The 19,850-nt window shown below is 42.1% G+C and overlaps 2 protein-coding genes across 2 annotated transcripts in view; both read left to right on the top strand.

Moving 5' to 3' along the window:
• LOC310855082 (uncharacterized protein) overlaps window positions 1-7,700 on the top strand; it is a 30,472-nt gene extending 22,772 nt beyond the window's left edge. Inside the window, exons 20-27 of the mRNA XM_083759957.1 lie at window positions 1,100-1,179; window positions 1,529-1,589; window positions 2,578-2,653; window positions 3,395-3,445; window positions 4,454-4,701; window positions 5,846-6,076; window positions 6,886-6,974; window positions 7,564-7,700. Coding sequence (XP_083616083.1) covers window positions 1,100-1,179; window positions 1,529-1,589; window positions 2,578-2,653; window positions 3,395-3,445; window positions 4,454-4,701; window positions 5,846-6,076; window positions 6,886-6,974; window positions 7,564-7,642 — 915 coding nt within the window. The 3' untranslated portion in view covers window positions 7,643-7,700. The remainder of the gene's footprint in view (window positions 1-1,099; window positions 1,180-1,528; window positions 1,590-2,577; window positions 2,654-3,394; window positions 3,446-4,453; window positions 4,702-5,845; window positions 6,077-6,885; window positions 6,975-7,563) is intronic.
• Window positions 7,701-11,417: 3,717 nt separating this feature from the next.
• The window catches only part of ahctf1 (AT hook containing transcription factor 1), a 56,224-nt gene continuing 47,791 nt past the window's right edge, over window positions 11,418-19,850 (top strand). The window contains exons 1-4 of the mRNA XM_083759956.1: window positions 11,418-11,587; window positions 17,590-17,717; window positions 18,393-18,543; window positions 18,801-18,903. Coding sequence (XP_083616082.1) covers window positions 17,597-17,717; window positions 18,393-18,543; window positions 18,801-18,903 — 375 coding nt within the window. The 5' untranslated portion in view covers window positions 11,418-11,587; window positions 17,590-17,596. The remainder of the gene's footprint in view (window positions 11,588-17,589; window positions 17,718-18,392; window positions 18,544-18,800; window positions 18,904-19,850) is intronic.

The following is a 19,850-nucleotide window of genomic DNA, read 5'->3' as shown; positions in this document are numbered from 1 at the left end:
ATCCTGTGATCTTCTGTGGCCAGATGTCATTTATTGGGGTCTAGTAGGACTATAGTAAATAAATAAATAAATAATCGCTATAAAATTTTGTAAAGAAATACATATTTAGCCCCATGCTCAAATGTCCCCGCCCCCCTGTCAAAAACAGCTAAAATCCCTGAAACGAAGGAAAGCAGCAAATGAAAAGAAATTAACACTCACCTTTTAGTTTCTCTAATAACAACCTAAAACATGAACTTTGGTTGAAAAAAACTAAAGTTGTCCTTTAAGTTAATTTAAGTCTACACTATTAGAAAACTTAGAAAACATGTTATTTTGATCAACATGGCCTGTTATCTCTTGTAATGGTACCATTGGCCAACATCAATACAGTTCTTTAGTTTGGGTCTGGAAGACTAAATGTCATCAAATGGTGGTCCGTGGCTCAAATGCAGAATAAATAATGGACCTTGATATGAAAAATCTTGAAAACCACTGATTTAAGGTATATTTAGAACGGATACAAAATATGCGATTAATTTGCGATTAATCACAGTTAACTATGGACAATCATGCGATTAATCAGATTAAATATTTTAATCGATTGACAGCCCTAATATAAATATAAATCATGTAAATCAGAAGCAGTATGCAAGAAGACAGGGAGATGTATTCGAGTGCTGAGCCTGGGCCATGTATGGACCATGTATGGGAAACTTTGACAGGAAAAGACTCGCTCACCGTATAGAAAAATAAGTACAACTCCTTAGACTGAGTTTTATTTTATCATGCTCTTATGGTGCTCTGTGCTCATGGTGCAATTAAAAAGCAAAGTCTCAGTCTAAGGCGTTTTACTTATTTTTCTATACGGTTAGCGAGTCTTTTCCTGTCAAAGTTTCCTTTATGTTTTTGAGACCACCGCTACCGTAGTCAAGTTTGAAAAAAAGGACGAAGAAAGGCGCAACAGTTTTCTCAGTGGGCCATGTATGGGCCATGGACCAGCCATGGCTGGGCATTGGGAATGTGTGAAATTGTAAGCAAATTGTTCTAGTGAGTCAGTTCTAGTGTCTATAATGTGAATTCCTGTAAATGTTAAAAGACACATTCTTGTTCTCTGCAGGTGAAAAGTATGAACCGCAGGATGAAAAAAGCCAGCGTTGTTTTCGTCGATGGCCCGGTGATGGACAAGATCTGCAGAGGGTAAGAATATCGTATGTGTATCGTAGTCTTGTGAGAGATACAGCTCTCACGAAGCTGTAGATGAGCTTGTAGATCTGCTATTTTTCAATAGCTAAAGCATAACATGATGCTTGAAAACACCCAAAGGGGTTCCCGTCCAGAAGGGGTTAAGGAATGAAAAAGGCGACTCTGATATGTAAACTATCCGTGTGCGCGTAACTTAACGCATTCTGAACGGGAACCCCTTTTGGTGTTTCAAGCATCATGTTGTACTTTAGCTATTGAAAAATAGCAGATTTACAAGCTCGTAGCGCGAGCTTGTAGATCATGATTTCCATGTCGACCAATGAAATGATGTCTTTTGTGGTAGCTTGACGGTGTCTCTGAAGACCATGAAGCCGTTTGACTGTGAAGAGAGCAGCCAGTTTGTGGTAAGATTTATAGATCCTCACAGAGCCTCATAGACTCATAGATCCTCACAGACTCATAGATCCTCACAGATCCTCATAGACTCATAGATCCTCACAGATCCTCACAGACTCATAGATCCTCACAGATCCTCATAGACTCACAGATCCTCACAGATCCTCATAGACTCACAGATCCTTATAGACTCATAGATCCTCACAGATCCTCACAGATCCTCATAGACTCACAGATCCTCACAGATCCTCATAGACTCATAGATCCTCACAGATCCTCATAGACTCATAGATCCTCATAGACTCACAGATCCTCACAGACTCATAGATCCTCACAGATCCTCATAGACTCACAGATCCTCATAGACTCATAGATCCTCACAGATCCTCATAGACTCATAGATCCTCACAGATCCTCATAGACTCACAGATCCTCACAGACTCATAGATCCTCACAGATCCTCAGACTCACAGATCCTCACAGATCCTCATAGACTCATAGATCCTCACAGATCCTCATAGACTCACAGATCCTCAGACTCACAGATCCTCGCAGACTCATAGATCCTCACAGATCCTCATAGACTCACAGATCCTTATAGACTCATAGATCCTCACAGATCCTCATAGACTCATAGATCCTTATAGACTCATAGATCCTCACAGACTCATAGATCCTCATAGACTCATAGATCCTCACAGATCCTCATAGACTCACAGATCCTTATAGACTCATAGATCCTTATATCAAGTTGGTCTGTTTCACTAGTGGTGAAATTCACATGAGCCATTTCAGTATGGTTTTATTAATATAAGTGCTATTTCTGATTTTATTGTGACAACTTTTATCTTATTTGGCTTCCCTGTGTTGTATTGTTGCATCATCTGTGAACTTTACAGTGTAAAGAATGAAAACCCTGAACTTTACAGTGTAAAGAATGAAAACCCTGAACTTTACAGTGTAAAGAATGAAAACCTTGACCTCTGAACTTTACAGTGTGAAGCCAAGGAGAAGTACGATGCGTCCATCAAATGGTCCCTGGACATGATCAGCGACTATAGAATGCGTCTTGGTAAGCATTGATTGATTGATTGAAATATTTATTAACAGTTTGTAGAATTACAGTACATTTCAAGCACAAACTCAATACAAAGACTGTTAACTGAGTGGACGACCCAATTAAGCATTACACTTGTTTACAAAAGCAGCTCTTTGCCCTGGGGCCTACTGCCCTACTGGGCATTATTTTGGTTTCACAGTATACCTTTCTGTGAATGTTATTATATTTATGTTATATTGTATTGTGTTCAGTGTTGTTTTTGGCAGCACATTTTGATTTTAGCATTAGTCACATTTTAGTCACCTGGAATGTTTTTGTGTTAGTCTAGTTTTAGTCGACTAAATATCATAGGATTTTAGTAGACTAAATCTACAGTTGATTCAGTCGAACAAATTTTATTTTGGCAGGCCTTGATGCCGTCGTAATGACAGTTTTTACACACTGAAAATAGCCGATCTACAAGCCCACAGCTTGTAGATCGGCTATTTTCAGCACGCAACCAAGTGTAAAATGACTCGTACTTAGTTTGCATTTAGTTTCCATGTAGTTTTCATCAATCAAAGAAAAGTAGTCGGCGAACATTTTTCGTCTTAGTTTTAGTTGACGAAATATTATGTATCTATATTTCTATACAGTATGTTAGTATTTGTACAGGTTGCATTACCTTCAATATTATGTATCTATATTTCTATACAGTATGTTAGTATGTATGTATGTTAGTATTTGTTGCATTATTATTATTTGTTTTCACAGCATGCGAGCATTTCACCGGATCATTCATTGAATACATCAATCATGACATGAGTAAGTTCAACTTCAGTTTCACCGTAGTAGACAAACTGCATGCCTTCATTGATAGTTCTGCTTTGACACAGAGTACAGACACGTGTAAATGATATCCATCTAAATGTTGATTGCATACTGTAGTGTAAATTATATCCATCTAAATGCTGATTGCATACTGTAGTGTAAATGATATCCATCTAAATGTTGATTGCATACTGTAGTGTAAATTATATCCATCTAAATGCTGATTGCATACTGTAGTGTAAATGATATCCATCTAAATGCTGATTGCATACTGTAAATTATATCCATCTAAATGTTGATTGCATACTGTAGTGTAAATGATATCCATCTAAATGCTGATTGCATACTGTAGTGTAAATGATATCCATCTAAATGCTGATTGCATACTGTAAATTATATCCATCTAAATGTTGATTGCATGTCCTCTTTGTCTGTCCTCTTGGTCTGTCCTCTCTCTCCTGACCTGAACGCTGTCCTCTCGGTCTCTCCTGACCTGAACGCTGTCCTCTCACTCCTGACCTGAACGCTGTCCTCTCGGTCTCTCCTGACCTGAACGCTGTCCTCTCTCTCCTGACCTGAACGCTGTCCTCTCGGTCTCTCCTGACCTGAACGCTGTCCTCTCTCTCCTGACCTGAATGCTGTCCTCTCGGTCTCTCCTGACCTGAACGCTGTCCTCTCTCTCCTGACCTGAACGCTGTCCTCTCGGTCTCTCCTGACCTGAATGCTGTCCTCTCTCTCCTGACCTGAACGCTGTCCTCTCTCTCCTGACCTGAATGCTGTCCTCTCGGTCTCTCCTGACCTGAACGCTGTCCTCTCTCTCCTGACCTGAATGCTGTCCTCTCGGTCTCTCCTGACCTGAACGCTGTCCTCTCTCTCCTGACCTGAACGCTGTCCTCTTCGTCTGTCCTCTTGGTCTGTCCTCTCTCTCCTGACCTGAACGCTGTCCTCTCGGTCTCTCCTGACCTGAACGCTGTCCTCTCTGTCTCTCGTCCGTCTCTCCAGGCTATCCGGTGAGGAAGACGTTCCTCGGGGGCTCTGGGGAGACCCCGTCCATCTCCAGTGACCTGATGAAGATGGAGGAGGGGGAGGGGGAGAGGAGGAGGAGGAGCGCTGAGGAGGAGGAAGAGGAGGAGGTCAACCGGAGGTCGAAGAGACTTCTCCCCGATCGAACCCGGGCCGCCTACAACAGAGCCAACGAGAAGCTGGTCTATTACATCGTCAACAGACGCATGGTGGACAAGAGGCTGTTGGTACGGATAGATTGATTACATGGAATGTGTGTTTGTTTACTTTATTTGTGATTTAACCCCATTTAGACCTGAGGACGATTCTATAACATTTCTTCTAAATCCTGACAGTTTTCTGAAAAACCCTCATGTTTCTATGTCAGTGGTTCTCAAACATCTTCATGTCAAAGACCCCCAGATGGGGGTCAAAGACCCCCATCTGAAAATATGTTGTTCCAGGGACCCCCCCAGAAGCAGATATTTGAGTTAAAAACGTTCACTCTGAAATAATATATATTCAAAGATTTGTGCCGCATTTTCACGATTTTTCAAAAATAGCAGACCTACAAGCTTGTAGCGCACCACTCGGTGGCGTGCTACGAGCTTGTAGATCTGCTATTTTTCAATAGCTAAAGTATAACATAATGCTTAGTTAAAACACTAAAAGGGGTTCCCGCCCAGAATGGTTAACTCCATTTAGACCTGAGATTCTACAACATTTCTTCTAAATCATGACAGTTTTCTGAAAAACCCTCATGTTTCTATATATCAGTGGTTCTCAAACTATTTCATGTCAAGGACCCCCATCTGAAAATATGTTGTTCCATAACTTCGTGCTGGGCGATGGGGGTGTTTAATAGAGTGATTGTATGTAGGGATGCCACCGATTAATCGATTTTCCGATTAATCGTCTCGATTTTAATATTTCATAATCAAAAAATAAATAAATGAAAAGTGTTTTTTTTTGGGGGGCGGTTTAATAGCCAAACTATAGGCTAATAAGTACGGCTGCATGATATATCGAACATGTACCTTCATCAGAGTGGAGAATATAAGTATAAATCAAGTTGAGCAAAGCCACTCTTCTCTGCCCCTCTCTCTAACAGACACAGTTAACGATCGCTTGTATGCTTGTAGCATACAATGAGAACTGAGAAGGTTTACTCATCAAAACTTATATTATAAAACTGTAACCATCAAAGCATGCACTAATGGTTATGTGACCATGGCATGTGCATAATGCCATGGTCACATGGCATTTGGGGGGGGGGGGGGTCAATTAATCGATTATTAATCGGCAGAGCTGTCGATTATTCGATTTGGCTGATGGTCACTTTCTGGCATCCCTAATTGTATGAATGTATTGTCTTCTTCTCTCCCTCCCCAGGCGGTGATCAGCGGTCAGCAGCGCTCCACCTGGCTCCATTCCTTCCTCCATGTGACCCGTAAGAAGAGCCGCCCCGCCCCCACCTACCTGCAGGACGAGCAGGTAGAGCAGGTGTACCGCTACCTGAAGGAGGTCCTGGACCGCGCCCCGCTGACCGCGCCCTGCCTCGCCAACGTCCACGGGAACTTCATAGAGCAGGTCCGCTTTGTGTTGGACGTCCTGCTGCCTGAGGTGAGTTTAACCAGAGGTCACAGAGGTCACAGGTTTGACCAGAGTTTTGTGCTGGACGTCCACTCCGAATTAGATGATTCCGAGCAGAATAAGTCATACATGTAGCCTAAACATACAACATAATTATTCTGCCTGTTTTATTTTCCTGTACATTTCCCAGCCATGCAGAGACCAAGCATGACAACCAACCGTCATTCATTAAAGTGTTGGTTTTCCCGTCCATCTGAATATTAATGGATTTACACTACAGACTACAGCCTAACCCTCTAAACCAGAGATGCCCACGAGTCTCAGAACTGGAGTCCGAGTCGAGTCGGGAGTCTTTTGACAGCGAGTCCGAGTCGAGTCCCAAGTCTTTGACCAAGAGTCCGAGTCGAGTCTGAAGTCTCTGTTTTCCCTCATGTATATATTTATATGAAAAAACTCTACGCCTATCATATTATAAAGTATACCTCACTGACTGCCCCAGGCTGATAGATGACCCCATGACCCCAGGCTGATAGATGACCCCATATGGCACAGCACGGCCGCGGCCACGGACCGTCGGAACACCCTTATTGTAACTCAAATAGTGGTTAAAATTATGGCTATTAGGAAAAGCAATGTACTGTACTCACAGAGGCTGTTTAAGTTCACGATTATAACGATTTCCAAGTCAGATTTTACGGGGGCCAGTATCGAATTGCAGCCGTCCGTAGGTGGCTAGGTGCCCTTTGAGAGCGGTTTTGAAGGAGTCAAGGGATTTGCATGTCTTAATGACTGTTGGTAGGGCGTTCCACATCTGTATTCAGTATGTTGTCTCTTTCCAGGCTGTCATCTACGCCATCGCAGGAGTTCACGACGTGTCCACAGCGACCGCCGAGGATAAGTTCCTCACGGGGCGACAAATAAGCAACAGGTGATGGAATTATTGGGGCTGTTGGTGTTGTTTTTGGCAGCAAATTTCTATTTTAGTTTTAGTCATAGTTTCTTCAATAATAGATTTTGTCACATTTTAGTCACGTGGAATGTTTTGGCGTTTTAGTCATAGTTTTAGTCATAGTCATAGTTTCTTCAATAATAGATTTTGTCACATTTTAGTCACGTGGAATGTTTTGGCCGATCTAGATCTGCTATTTTCAGCATGCAACCAAGTGTAAAATGACTTATACTGGATCTCTTGTCCACTAGTCCCTTCCTGACATTTTAGTCTAGTTTTTATTTGTTGACGAAATTGTCAGTATATTTAGTCTTAGTTTTAGTCATCATAGCTTAGTTTTCATTTAGTTTTCGTCAGTGAAAAAAGGTAGTCAATGGACATTTTTCGTCTTGGTTTTAGTCGATGAAATCAACACTGGTTTCAGTCCATGTGACCAGTGGTGACCAGTGGGGGGACCGGTGGTGACCGGTGGTGACCAGTGGGGACCAGTGGGGACCAGTGTAAAGTGTAAACGGAGACTGGATCGTAAATCATTTTGTGACGTTTGTTGACGTGCATCTCGTTTCAGGGAAAGGGAAGAATTCGATTGGCTAATGGACGAGCAGATGAAACAGAGATCAAGACCAGAAGTGACCTCACCGACATAGAAGTGACCTCACAGTGACCTCACTGACATAGAAGTGACCTCACAGTGACCTCACCTCCATAGAAGTGACCTCACAGTGACCTCACCTCCATAGACAGAGTTCTGCCGACAACTATTAATTTATTTTATCAGCTTGTTTTCTTCATAAGGTCTTTTTCTTTTCTTTTCTTTTTTTTAAATGCCATTACGTTTTAGCTTTTTAAATTTCCTTAAAGGGGAATAGTACTCATTTTAAACATTGAACTATGCCTTTAATTTGAGTGAGTTGTTGAAAATAATAAAAATAAAGTCTATTTATCCTTGCGGTCATGTGATCAGTGACATCACGAAGGTGCAGAGTTCATCTTTGTGATGTCACTGATCACATGATCCAAACTTTACTATTTCCACAACAACTCTACTCACCATTTTATTTTTTTAAATATCAAAACAAACATAATACCTTAAAATGAATGTAATTGTGGTTGGGTAGAGTTAATCAGGTGGATACAAATAATACCTTGAAATGAATGTAATTTTAGACTAGAAGGCTTTCTTACCTTTATTTGTTGTTACGTCTCCACCAAAGAGGTCCAGTTGTTATTTGTAGTTGTTACGTTCCCACTAAAGAGGTCCAGGTTTTATTTGTAGTTGTTACGTTCCCACCAAAGAGGTCCAGGTGTTATTTGTAGTTGTTACGTTCCCACCAAAGAGGTCCAGGTGTTGAATTGAATTGAATTAATGGGGTGTTGGGTTTTAGTGCTAATTCGCTTATTTCCATCGCTCAAAAATCTTTTATTTTGTATATATCCTCTCTTCATAATGTAAATAGTATCCCACACTGTACTACTTATTTCGATGGAAATAAGTGAATTAGCACAAAAACCCAACCCCCATTGAGGGCTGGGTTGGGAGTAGTGGAAATGACCAATAATAATAACACCTGGACCTCTTTGGTGGGAACGTAAAAGCAACTACATATAAAGGTAAGAAAGCCTTCTAGCGTGGAATGGTTGATGGGCGCTTTTTTTCTATTTTCTCATAGGCTTTTCTGTTATGTTTCACCACCAGGCCTGTTATGTTTCACCACCAGGCCTGTTATGTTTCACCACCAGGCCTGTTATGTTTCACCACCAGGCCTGTTATGTTTCACCACCAGGCCTGTTATGTTTCACCACCAGGCCTGTTATGTTTCACCACCAGGCCTGTTATGTTTCACCACCAGGCCTGTTATGTTTCACCACCAGGCCTGTTATGTCTCACCACCAGGCCTGTTATGTCTCACCACCAGGCCTGTTATGTTTCACCACCAGGCCTGTTATGTTTCACCACCAGGCCGAAGTCTTGCCACTCGACTCATCTTTTCTAGCGAAACTTTAACTAATTCGGCAGCAGTAACATTAGCATCAGTTGGTTCTTCATATCCATATGAGTGAAAGGGCTGGCATTTTTTTAGTTGATTATTAATATTAATACACATAAAGTACACAAACCGGTGATGTTGACGTCAGACTTTGGTGCTCTATTAGGCCTCTGTGGAAATCTGCACTCTATTGAGTGCGCTCTCTTTATGCTTTATTATTTTGTACAGTGAATGTTAAAAAAATATATTTTTGTTCATGAAAATGATTTTTTAAATGGTGTTTATACGGATGCATATGGATAATGGATGATTTCCTACTTTGGAACTGGACCTAATATAAATACAAAGTTTGGGAAATTGTGTTTGGGTTAATTTGTTCTCTGTTGGAACAACACTTCAAGTGGCTTGAAGCCTGTTTTATTTCCCCCTTTTTTTTTGTTGCTATTTCCTATTTGTAAGGAACATTATAACATAGTATTTGGGTTGCGCAAACTTGTTGCGCCCTTGAAAAATGTGACAAGACCAGAGGCGCAGCCATTTTAGAAAGAATTCTAAATCTAAGCTGTGCTCAAATCTGGACCCCTCCTAGGGTCTAGGTCTAGGACCTAGACCCTAGGAGGAGTCCAGATTTGCGACTCTAGGTGTTAGGGTCTACGTATTAGGGTCTAGGGTTAGTTATTGATGCTACAGCATTACCAAAACACCAAGGGACCAGTTGATAAATGATACTTGAAAACTTATTTCCACATAATGTATGAAAAGTCAAGTGCAATGTGCATTATTTTGGGGCTTGTCCTTCATTTCCATGTCAATGACACAATTTGTAATCAAAGTAATTTGCTACATTTATCTCAAATAATTCTGTGCAATTAGCACTTTCAACATTAACTGTTTCCATAAAACGAACGAATGTACATATGTCTGCCTGCTATCAAGTGGGTTAACATTAAAGATAGCTGAGAACCTCTCTTTCAATTGCTTCACAATGTAATTCATGACTTGGCCCACATTCAACACACACAGTGGAGCAACACCAGATGACATGCAGCCACATAGCAAGCTATAAGTAAAAAAAATGTTTTTGTTTTTTTTTGCATTTTTTTTAAATTATGAATAAATGCATGAATAATGTGGTGCAGAATCACACACATGCATGCAGGCATACCCACTCCTGGCCAGGCCCACCCACTCCGGGCCAGGCCCACCCACTCCTGGCCAGGCCCACCCACTCCTGGCCAGACCCACCCACTCCTGGCCAGGTCCACCCAAGACTTCAGTTCTGGCTTCACCACTGATGGCATGATACTGGTACTTTGTGCTTCAGTATGTTGACTTTATGGAGATTCTGATTTGTTTCTTTACAGCTCGATTTGGCACCTGCCCACAGGGCCAAAACGACTAGTAGGTCTAGTCTAGTCTAGTCTCGTATACTGACCATGGTATTACTGTGCTTAACTGACCAGCCAACAGTCCTGACCTATAGTTTGTGTTGTCAAGAGGAAAGTGTGGAGACATGAGACTCAACAATACAAATGAACTTACAGCTGCAAACCTGGGCTTCCATAACACCTCAACACTACAGTACCACAGGCTGGTCACCTCCAAGGCTCCATGCCACGCCCCATGGATGAAATGATTTGTTCAAAAGTAGCCCAGACCAAGACCAGACCATACAATATATACTTTTCAGATGGTCGACATTTCTCGATTAAAAAATAAATAAATGTAGTAGCCCAGCTAACCCTAACCATATAGCTTAAAGTAAAGACATACTGTATTCAAGTAATTACAGAAATACAGTACATTCTATGGAAGTAAATGTAGCCTACTTCGTTATTGTCCACTTGGAAATAACCACCAGTGTCTAAACAGCAGCAATGGTGAGATTGCTGCTGTTTAGATTGAATAAATCCTGAATATGAATATGAGGCTCATTGAGATACAGAACCATGATAGAATATGAGGCTCATTGAGATACAGAACCATGATAATACACACATTATTCATGTATTTAAAAATAAAAATGCATTTTAATTGTATTTAAATTGAGTCTGGGATATCTATTATTCAGCACATTTAAGACTGTCCTACAACTACAGTAAGAAAGTAAATACATTTTAATTATGTTATAGTATATATATATATATAGAGAGAGAGAGAGAGAGAGAGAGAGAGAGAGAGACACACATTCGGCTAGTAGTGATCAAGTCATAGCATCAAGTCTCCAGGAGGTGGCGCCGGTGCGCCGCCGCGGTCAGTCCGCCATGACTAAAAAGACAAATCACACGTCACACACACACACACACACACACACACACACACACACACACACACAACTCTCGCGTTGTTTGGTGGACCGCCGCTGCCTTTGACCCCATCGGGACGTTAGCGGGACTTTGAAACAAGTGCGTCTTTAGACCGTTGAGTGGAAGAAGTGGAACAGACTGGAGACTCTCTGGGGTCCATTTGGTCGGTGTTCCTGACCGGAGTATGACCGAGGAGAGGAGAGGAGGGCGCCACGTTATCACCCAGAGAAGAGACACGGAACCCTGAGAGACAGACAGGCGGACAGACACACAGACACACAGACAGACAGACACACAGGTAACCGCTAGCCTAACTCCAGGTAGCTGTTAGCATACGGCTAGCAGCCGCACATTGCACCACGTTAGCATGGACTAGCATTAGCATGCTAGCTCTGGTCCACACAGCAATGTGGACCAGAGCTAGCATTAGCATGCTAGCTCTTATCCACACAGCAATATGGAGCAGAGCTAGCTCTGGTGAGTGTCGCTACGCATGTTGACCAACAGAGCAGCATCTTCTCTGTCGGGACACGGGATAGAGTACATAAGGTCAGGACGGGGTGTTCTCGGCCGACATGCAGGTCGGTGAACAGTCATGTTTACACAGAAACTATACCTGTTGACACTATAAATGCTGCTAAACGTCCATTTGGAAACTATAGCCGTTTGTTGCCGACCGCTAACGAACGGTTAGCTCGGTGTGTTAGCTTAGCGTCAACGATGCTAACACTAACATACACACAGTTTCCATGTGAATTCCTGCGGTTCAGAATGGTTGACCTGTAAGATGTCCACTCTGTGAGAGTGATGTTAAGGAACATGTCCACTCTACGGACATATGTGAGAGTAATGTTCAGTCATGGTTGACCTGTAAGATGTCCACTCTGTGAGAGTAATGTCCAATCTGTCCGTTTAACGGTCAACGTGCGAACTCTGAAGAAAAGCGGTGTTTCTACATGTCACGATAATCCCACATGACCTTTACTTTACAAGACTGTTTGTTTTGGGATTGTCAATTTGTCACTGCAAGTTAATTAACCAACGGGAATAAATGCTATGTGTTGACACTCGGAGACTGATGGAGAATAAATGCTATGTGTTTACACTCAGAGACTGATATATACATGTTATGTGTTGACACTCAGAGACTGATGGAGAATAAATGCTATGTGTTGACACTCAGAGACTGATAGAGAATAAATGCTGTGTGTTGACACTCAGAGACTGATAGATATACAACCAACCCACACATTGACAGCCTTTGTGGTTGTTTGTGTCATCATCATGTTATTGGAACAACCTGGGATGACTTCTGATCACCAAGTGACGGAAAAGAGGCTTGGGTGGATTAGTAGTACATGGTGTTATCATGTAAACACAACAGTAATATTATAGTGCATGCTGTCATCATGTAAACACAACAGTAATATTATAGTGCATGGTGTCGTCATGTAAACACAACAGTAATATTATAGTGCATGGTGTCATCATGTAAACAGTAATATTATAGTGCATGGTGTCATCATGTAAACACAACAGTAATATTATAGTGCATGGTGTCATCATGTAAACACAACAGTAATATTATAGTGCATGGTGTCATGTAAACAGTAATATTATAGTGCATGGTGTCATCATGTAAACACAACAGTAATATTATAGCACATGGTGTCATCATGTAAACAACAGTAATATTATAGTACATGGTGTCATCATGTAAACAGTAATATTATAGTGCATGGTGTCATCATGTAAACAGTAATATTATAGTGCATGGTGTCATGTAAACAGTAATATTATAGTGCATGGCGTCATCATGTAAACAGTAATATTATAGCACATGGTGTCATCATGTAAACAACAGTAATATTATAGTACATGGTGTCATCATGTAAACAGTAATATTATAGTGCATGGTGTCATCATGTAAACAGTAATATTATAGCACATGGTGTCATCATGTAAACAACAGTAATATTATAGTACATGGCGTCATCATGTAAACAGTAATATTATAGTGCATGGCGTCATCATGTAAACAGTAATATTATAGTGCATGGCGTCATCATGTAAACAGTAATATTATAGTGCATGGTGTCATCATGTAAACAGTAATATTATAGTGCATGGTGTCATCATGTAAACAGTAATATTATAGTGCATGGTGTCATCATGTAAACAGTAATATTATAGTGCATGGTGTCATCATGTAAACAGTAATATTATAGTGCATGGTGTCATGTAAACGACAGTACTATTAGTAGTCTGAAAAAATCTGTATATTTATTATTTAAGCTGAATATTTAAAGCACGTAATTGCATCGCATTCAACCAATATTTTATTCGGGTAAACTGACTAGAATGGAGATTAAACCAACGAATGTCACATGTTCTGTCTGTTTAACATCATTATTGTCATGAGCTAATTTACTACCTTGGATGTAGCTGACATATTTGTGTGGGAGACTACTGAGTTAGACCAGATATACACTACGTACACGTTATCCTTTACGAGGGGCATTGTTTGTTTTTTTGTGGGTTCGTACAGTTTCACTGTACAAGCCGTTTGTACTTTGAGACAAGCATATGCTACTTACAGGATCAACCAGGTAGTCCACTTATCCTTAAGGCTATGGACCATACTTTTATTTCTCTTAGTGTTCACATGATTCTTTAATATGATCCTGCATCGCATCCATTCCATAGACTGCTGTCACTGCCAGTGTCTGTGGATGTCAACATGTGCAAGTCCTGACACGTGGTTACCAAGTGGCAGCACATGGTATTCTACTTTAGTCCTCAGTGTCGTTGTGCAGTGTGGTGGCAGGCCGCTAGGGTGCTTTGATTGATTGATTGAAATATTTATTAACAGTTTGTAGAATTTACAGTACATTTTAAGCACAAACTCAATACAAAGACTGTTAACTGAGTGGACGACCCAATTAAGCATTACACTTGTTTACAACAGGGTCCACATTGTTCAATTCATCAAAACATTTAGAGACATACAAATAGACACTTCTATGTAGCTAAAGAACAGAACAGGAATTCATCATATAGGAAGCAAAAAGGGAAAAGATACATATACAGTGAGGGGAAATGGGGTGGGGGGGGGGGGGGGGATTCAGATTTTACAGAGGCCAGTTTCGAATTGCGGCCATCCGTAGGTGCCCTTTGAGAGCGGTTTTGAAGGAGTCAAGGGATTCACATGTCTTAATGACTGTTGGTAGGGCGTTCCACATTTTGGTGGCATAGGAGCGAAACGAATTTAGTCCCTTGTTTGTGCCGAATCTGGGTTGTACATGGTTTGTTGTACTCCCTCTGGTGTTGTGGGTGTGGACTTCGTTTACACTAAGGAAGTATTTAGACAGGTACATGGGTATCTTGGTGGTGTATCGAATCTTGTGGACCAGACCCATTGCAAGATGCTGTACTCTGTCGTCGACCCTAAGCCATCCCAGCCTGTCAAAGTGGGCAGGGGTGAGGTGGGTTCGGGGGGTGAGGCCAAGTAGGAGCCTGACCAGTTTGTTTTGGGAGGTCTGGAGCCTTGTTTTAAGGGCCTTTGAGGTGCTGTGGTACCAAGAGGTGGATGCATAGTCAAAGAAACCTTGTACGAGGGCTCCTGTTAAGGTCTTCAAGGTGTTTTTGCTGACCAGTGAGGAGATCCTGTAAAGGAATCTTGTTCTTTGATTGACTTTTTTGATTACGTTGGTGGCCATCTTATCACCGGAAAGATTGGCCTCCAGGATGGAACCTAGGTAGGTAATTTGATCTTTTCGTGCAGTGTCTGAGATTGAGTTGGCTTTGGATGTTTTAACATTAGCGTTAACCCATTTAGACCTGAGGACGATTCTACAAATGTCTTCTAAAATCCTGACAGTTTTCTGAAAAACCCCATGTTTCTATGTCAGTGGTTCTCAAACATGTCCATGTCAAGGACCCCCAAACATATATGTAATTGGCCGCCGACCCCCAACTGAAAATATCTTGTTCCAGGGACCCCCCCCAGAAGCAAAGATTTGAGTTAAAAATGTTTGCTCTGAAAGAATTCAAAGATTTGCACCACATTTTCACGATTTAAAAAAAATAGCAGACCTACAAGCTCGTAGCGCGGCACTCTGAGCTTGTAGGTCTGCTATTTTTCAATAACTAAAGTATAATAATGCTATGAACACCAAAAGGGGTTCCCGCCCAGGCAGTCAGACAGCGTATTAGTTAACCAACAGTCCCTTAGCTTAACATGAATCATCCCATTCATAGTTTGTCATGTATATCTTTCTTTATCTGTGGAAGATAACCATTCAATTAGATCTTATATGTTTTACTTTTTGTTATCATGATCTAGGAAATGTGGGTTAGTGTATACGTTGCAGTTTCGCTGTACGAGCCGTTTGTACTTTAGACTAAGCATGGCTTAATCTTTGAGACAAGCATCTGCTACTGGCAGGATCAACCAGGTAAAGATAGAGGCCACTCTAGGCTCTGGTGTAGTAATCGGGGTCATTGGAGACCGGAGAAACCGTGACCACCAAGCCAGCGAAAGTTGGCCCACATGCTGCAGACAGACGGATATGTTAGCAGCTGTTACAAGTGGTAGCCGAGTTCAAACTGCTGACAACTGGGCTGCAGCAGAGCTGAAAGGCAGCTTTTGTTGCAGTCGGACCCAGGAAAGCCCAGCAGATAAAGAACTTCTAGATGTGGATAGAGCGGGTGGCGTGTCGGCTGTTGGGTTGTTTTCATAGACTGGTTTTCCTCAGACTGGCTGGGATGGGACAGAAACCCCAAGGGCAATGTCAGGCATATATGAGATTGTTTAGAAAAATGATAATAATTCAGCCCTGCTTGGCTATATTACACAAATAATAATAATTCAGCCCTGCTTGGCTATATTACAATAATAATAATAATAATAATTCAGCCCTGCTTGGCTATATTACAATAATAATAATCATAATCATAATTATAATAATAATAATTCAGCCCTGCTTGGCTATATTACAAAAATATCAGTACTTGACATTTACACATGATGTACTGCAGACTGGTTGCTACTGACTGGTTGCTAATGAGATGTCACTATATATATATATATATATATATATATATATATATATTTTTTCTTTAAGAAAATAAAACGGCTGTTAATTAATTAGACACTTTCACCAGAGACACTGCAGTGCAACAGGTCACACGTCGTGTTTGCACTGTTATTCTGCAGAGCATGTCACACCAACATGTTCCAGCTTGTACCTGTATGATTAATATGAACCTTGAATCTGATCATGGCTTCTGCTGTGTTGATATTCATCACTGTCTTTGATAACATGTTGTGTATGAATCCAGGGATGTTATCACCGTCTGTGAATGTGATGCGTGATACTTCTTATTGTGTGAATGCAGTGATTTTATCACCGTCTGTGAATATGATGCGTGATACGTCTTATTGTGTGTGAATGCAGTGATACTTCTTATTGTGTGTGAATGCAGTGATACTTCTTATTGTGTGTGAATCAGGGGGGCAGTCAGACAGATATTTTGTGAAGCCACTAAGGAAATCGTAGTTCATCCTGTTGTGGCGCTGTCATTGGGCCCAAAAAAACCCATAGCCCCATAGAAGTCCATGTATTTGGGCCCAACTTCACCTAGACTGTATTACCTTAATAAACATGGTCATGAATACTTTCTGCTTCCAGTCACTAGTTTAAAGTCTCATTTCTAATGTCATAATATTCTTTTTGGAAAATTATGGTCCCATTAATTAAAAAAATGACCATAAAGTCGCGTATGTTCTGAGGGGCGTGGCTACCGTTACAGTCTATGATCGGGATTCCCCTCCCACTCGAGTCAAAATAAAAACCAACGGAGAAGAAGGGGGGAAGTCCCGCCTCGTTGTCTGGGCCAGCCGATGGCCAGCTGGGCCCAAACGGATCTAGAAAGATGGCGACTTACAGTGCAAGGAATAACAGGCTTCATTTTACGTCCATGTTAGACCCGGGGAACGCTTTGTCCATATTTTTTACAGTCTATGGTGTGAATGCAGCGATACTTCTTATTGTGTGTGAATGCAGCGATACTTCTTATTGTGTGTGAATGCAGTGATACTTCTTATTGTGTGTGAATGCAGTGATACTTCTTATTGTGTGTGAATGCAGCGATACTTCTTATTGTGTGTGAATGCAGCGATACTTCTTATTGTGTGTGAATGCAGTGATACTTCTTATTGTGTGCGAATGCAGTGATACTTCTTATTGTGTGTGAATCCAGTGATGTTCTGACTCTGTGACATATCATTCTTTGCAGTGAGAAGATGCGTGACCTCACCGCCCAGGTCACCAGCAGTCTGCTGCCCTTCCCACAAGTGACCATCGATGCTCTGGGCGAGGATGAGATCACTCTCGACGCCGTGCTACAGGGGCGCTTCAGTGTCGGTAAGCTAACGTTGCTACAGGGGCGCTTCAGTGTCGGTAAGCTAACGTTGCTACAGGGGCGCTTCAGTGTCGGTAAGCTAACGTTGCTACAGGGGCGCTTCAGTGTCCTGTGGCCCCCAGTTGGAGGTGTTCATGCTGTATGTGTGTGTTCAGGTCGCAGTGGGATGGCCTGGCTGGCCTGTGGCCCCCAGTTGGAGGTGTTCATGCTGTGTGTGTGTGTACAGGTCGCAGTGGGATGACCTGGCTGGCCAGTGGCCCCCAGGCTGGCCTGTGGCCCCCAGGCTGGCCTGTGGCCCCCAGTTGGAGGTGTTCATACTGTTTGTGTGTGTGTACAGGTCGCAGTGGGATGACCTGGCTGGCCTGTGGCCCCCAGATGGCCTGTGGCCCCCAGTTGGAGGTGTTCATGCTGTATGTGTGTGTGTGTGTACACTGTACAGGGCGCAGTGGGATGGCCTGGCTGGCCTGTGGCCCCCAGTTGGAGGTGGTTCATGCTGTATGTGTGTGTGTACAGGGCGCAGTGGGATGGCCTGGCTGGCCTGTGGCCCTCAGTTGGAGGTGGTTCATGCTGTGTGTGTGTGTGTGTGTGTACAGGGCGCAGTGGGATGGCCTGGCTGGCCTGTGGCCCTCAGTTGGAGGTGGTTCATGCTGTGTGTGTGTGTGTGTGTGTGTGTACAGGGCGCAGTGGGATGGCCTGGCTGGCCTGTGGCCCCCAGCTGGAGGTGGTCCATGCAGTGACTGGGGAGCGTCTCTCGGCGTACTGCTTCAGCGGTGGAGGTGAACACTCGCCTCGCGTGCTCGCTGCCAAGGACTTCAGCTGGCTCAAGAGGTCAGTAATGCTTTTTCAGAATACGTAAATTGTTTCACTGAGTCTTTGATATATTTTATATGTTTTAACAGCATTGGCATTGGGCAGGACAAGCCGTCTAAGAACAAGGTTTATCAACGCTATAATAACAGGTCTGTTATTATATTGTCTCTGGTTCCAGGTCTGTTATTATATTGTCTCTGGTTCCAGGTCTGTTCTGTTATTATATTGTCTCTGGTTCCAGGTCTGGTCTGTTAATATATTTTATCTGGTTCCAGGTCTGGTCTGCTGGTGGGTCTAGAGGAGGCAGAGAGCAGCATCTTGTGTCTGTACGACCTGGGTCTGTCTCGTGTGGTCAAAGCTGTGGCGATACCAGGCAGGGTAAGTCATGGATCATGGGTCATGGGTCATTGGTCATGGGTCAAAGCTGTGGCGATACCAGGCAGGGTAAGTCATGGATCATGCAATCAGAACTCCAACCTCACTTGCAATCTTCCGCCGTAGTCTGAAAACCGTAGCACTTACCCTAGCCCCTTAGATAGCACTTTATGTAGACTTGGATAGCATTTGATACAGACTTATAGCATGCACTAAACTGCGTTTTATGTAGTCATAGCACTTTATAGTATAGTATAGTATAGTATTCTGTGTATAGTTTCATTATATAGATATTCCACTGTTACGTTCTTAGCTTACCCATGTTTCATGATAACTTCTTTGTATATATGTGATGTATTGCCGTGCTTTTTGTTCTTGCTTAATGCAAGTCACTCTGGATTAAGAGCGTCTGCTAAATGCCTACATTGTAATGGATGGAGCTCTTTCTGATCCCTCTGTTTTGGTTAGGTTTCAAGCTAAGAATAGTTAAATGAAGACTGTTGTCTTACTGTTCCATCATGCTCTGGTTCAGATTGTCTTACTGTTATAATAATAATAATAACTTTATTTATATAGCACTTTTCTGGACAAAGTCACAAAGTGCTGTACAACAAATTCACAGGAAAATCGAACACATTTAAATGGATGCACCATAGCAAATCAAGAACTTACAGCCAGCTGGCCTACAGTAGAAAGCATATTTAAAGATACAATATAAAAACGACAACAATGTAATAGATAAAAATAAAAATACCGACAGAGTTCAGTGAACAAACATTCAACGGGGCTGGGGGAGGAATGCTTTTCTGAACAAGTACGTTTTGAGAAGAGTTTTAAAAGATGCAATGGTATCTGCTTGTCGGATGGTTTTGGGAAGGGTGTTCCAAATTTTAGTGGCACGGACAGAGAAGGCTCGTTCTCCCTCGTTCTCCCTGTTCCATCATACTCTT

The sequence above is a fragment of the Protomyctophum parallelum genome (genome assembly GCF_964188405.1).
Source record: "Protomyctophum parallelum genome assembly, chromosome: 2".
NCBI classification, from domain to species: Eukaryota; Metazoa; Chordata; class Actinopteri; order Myctophiformes; family Myctophidae; genus Protomyctophum; species Protomyctophum parallelum.
This window is presented reverse-complemented; position numbering and strand designations above follow the sequence as displayed.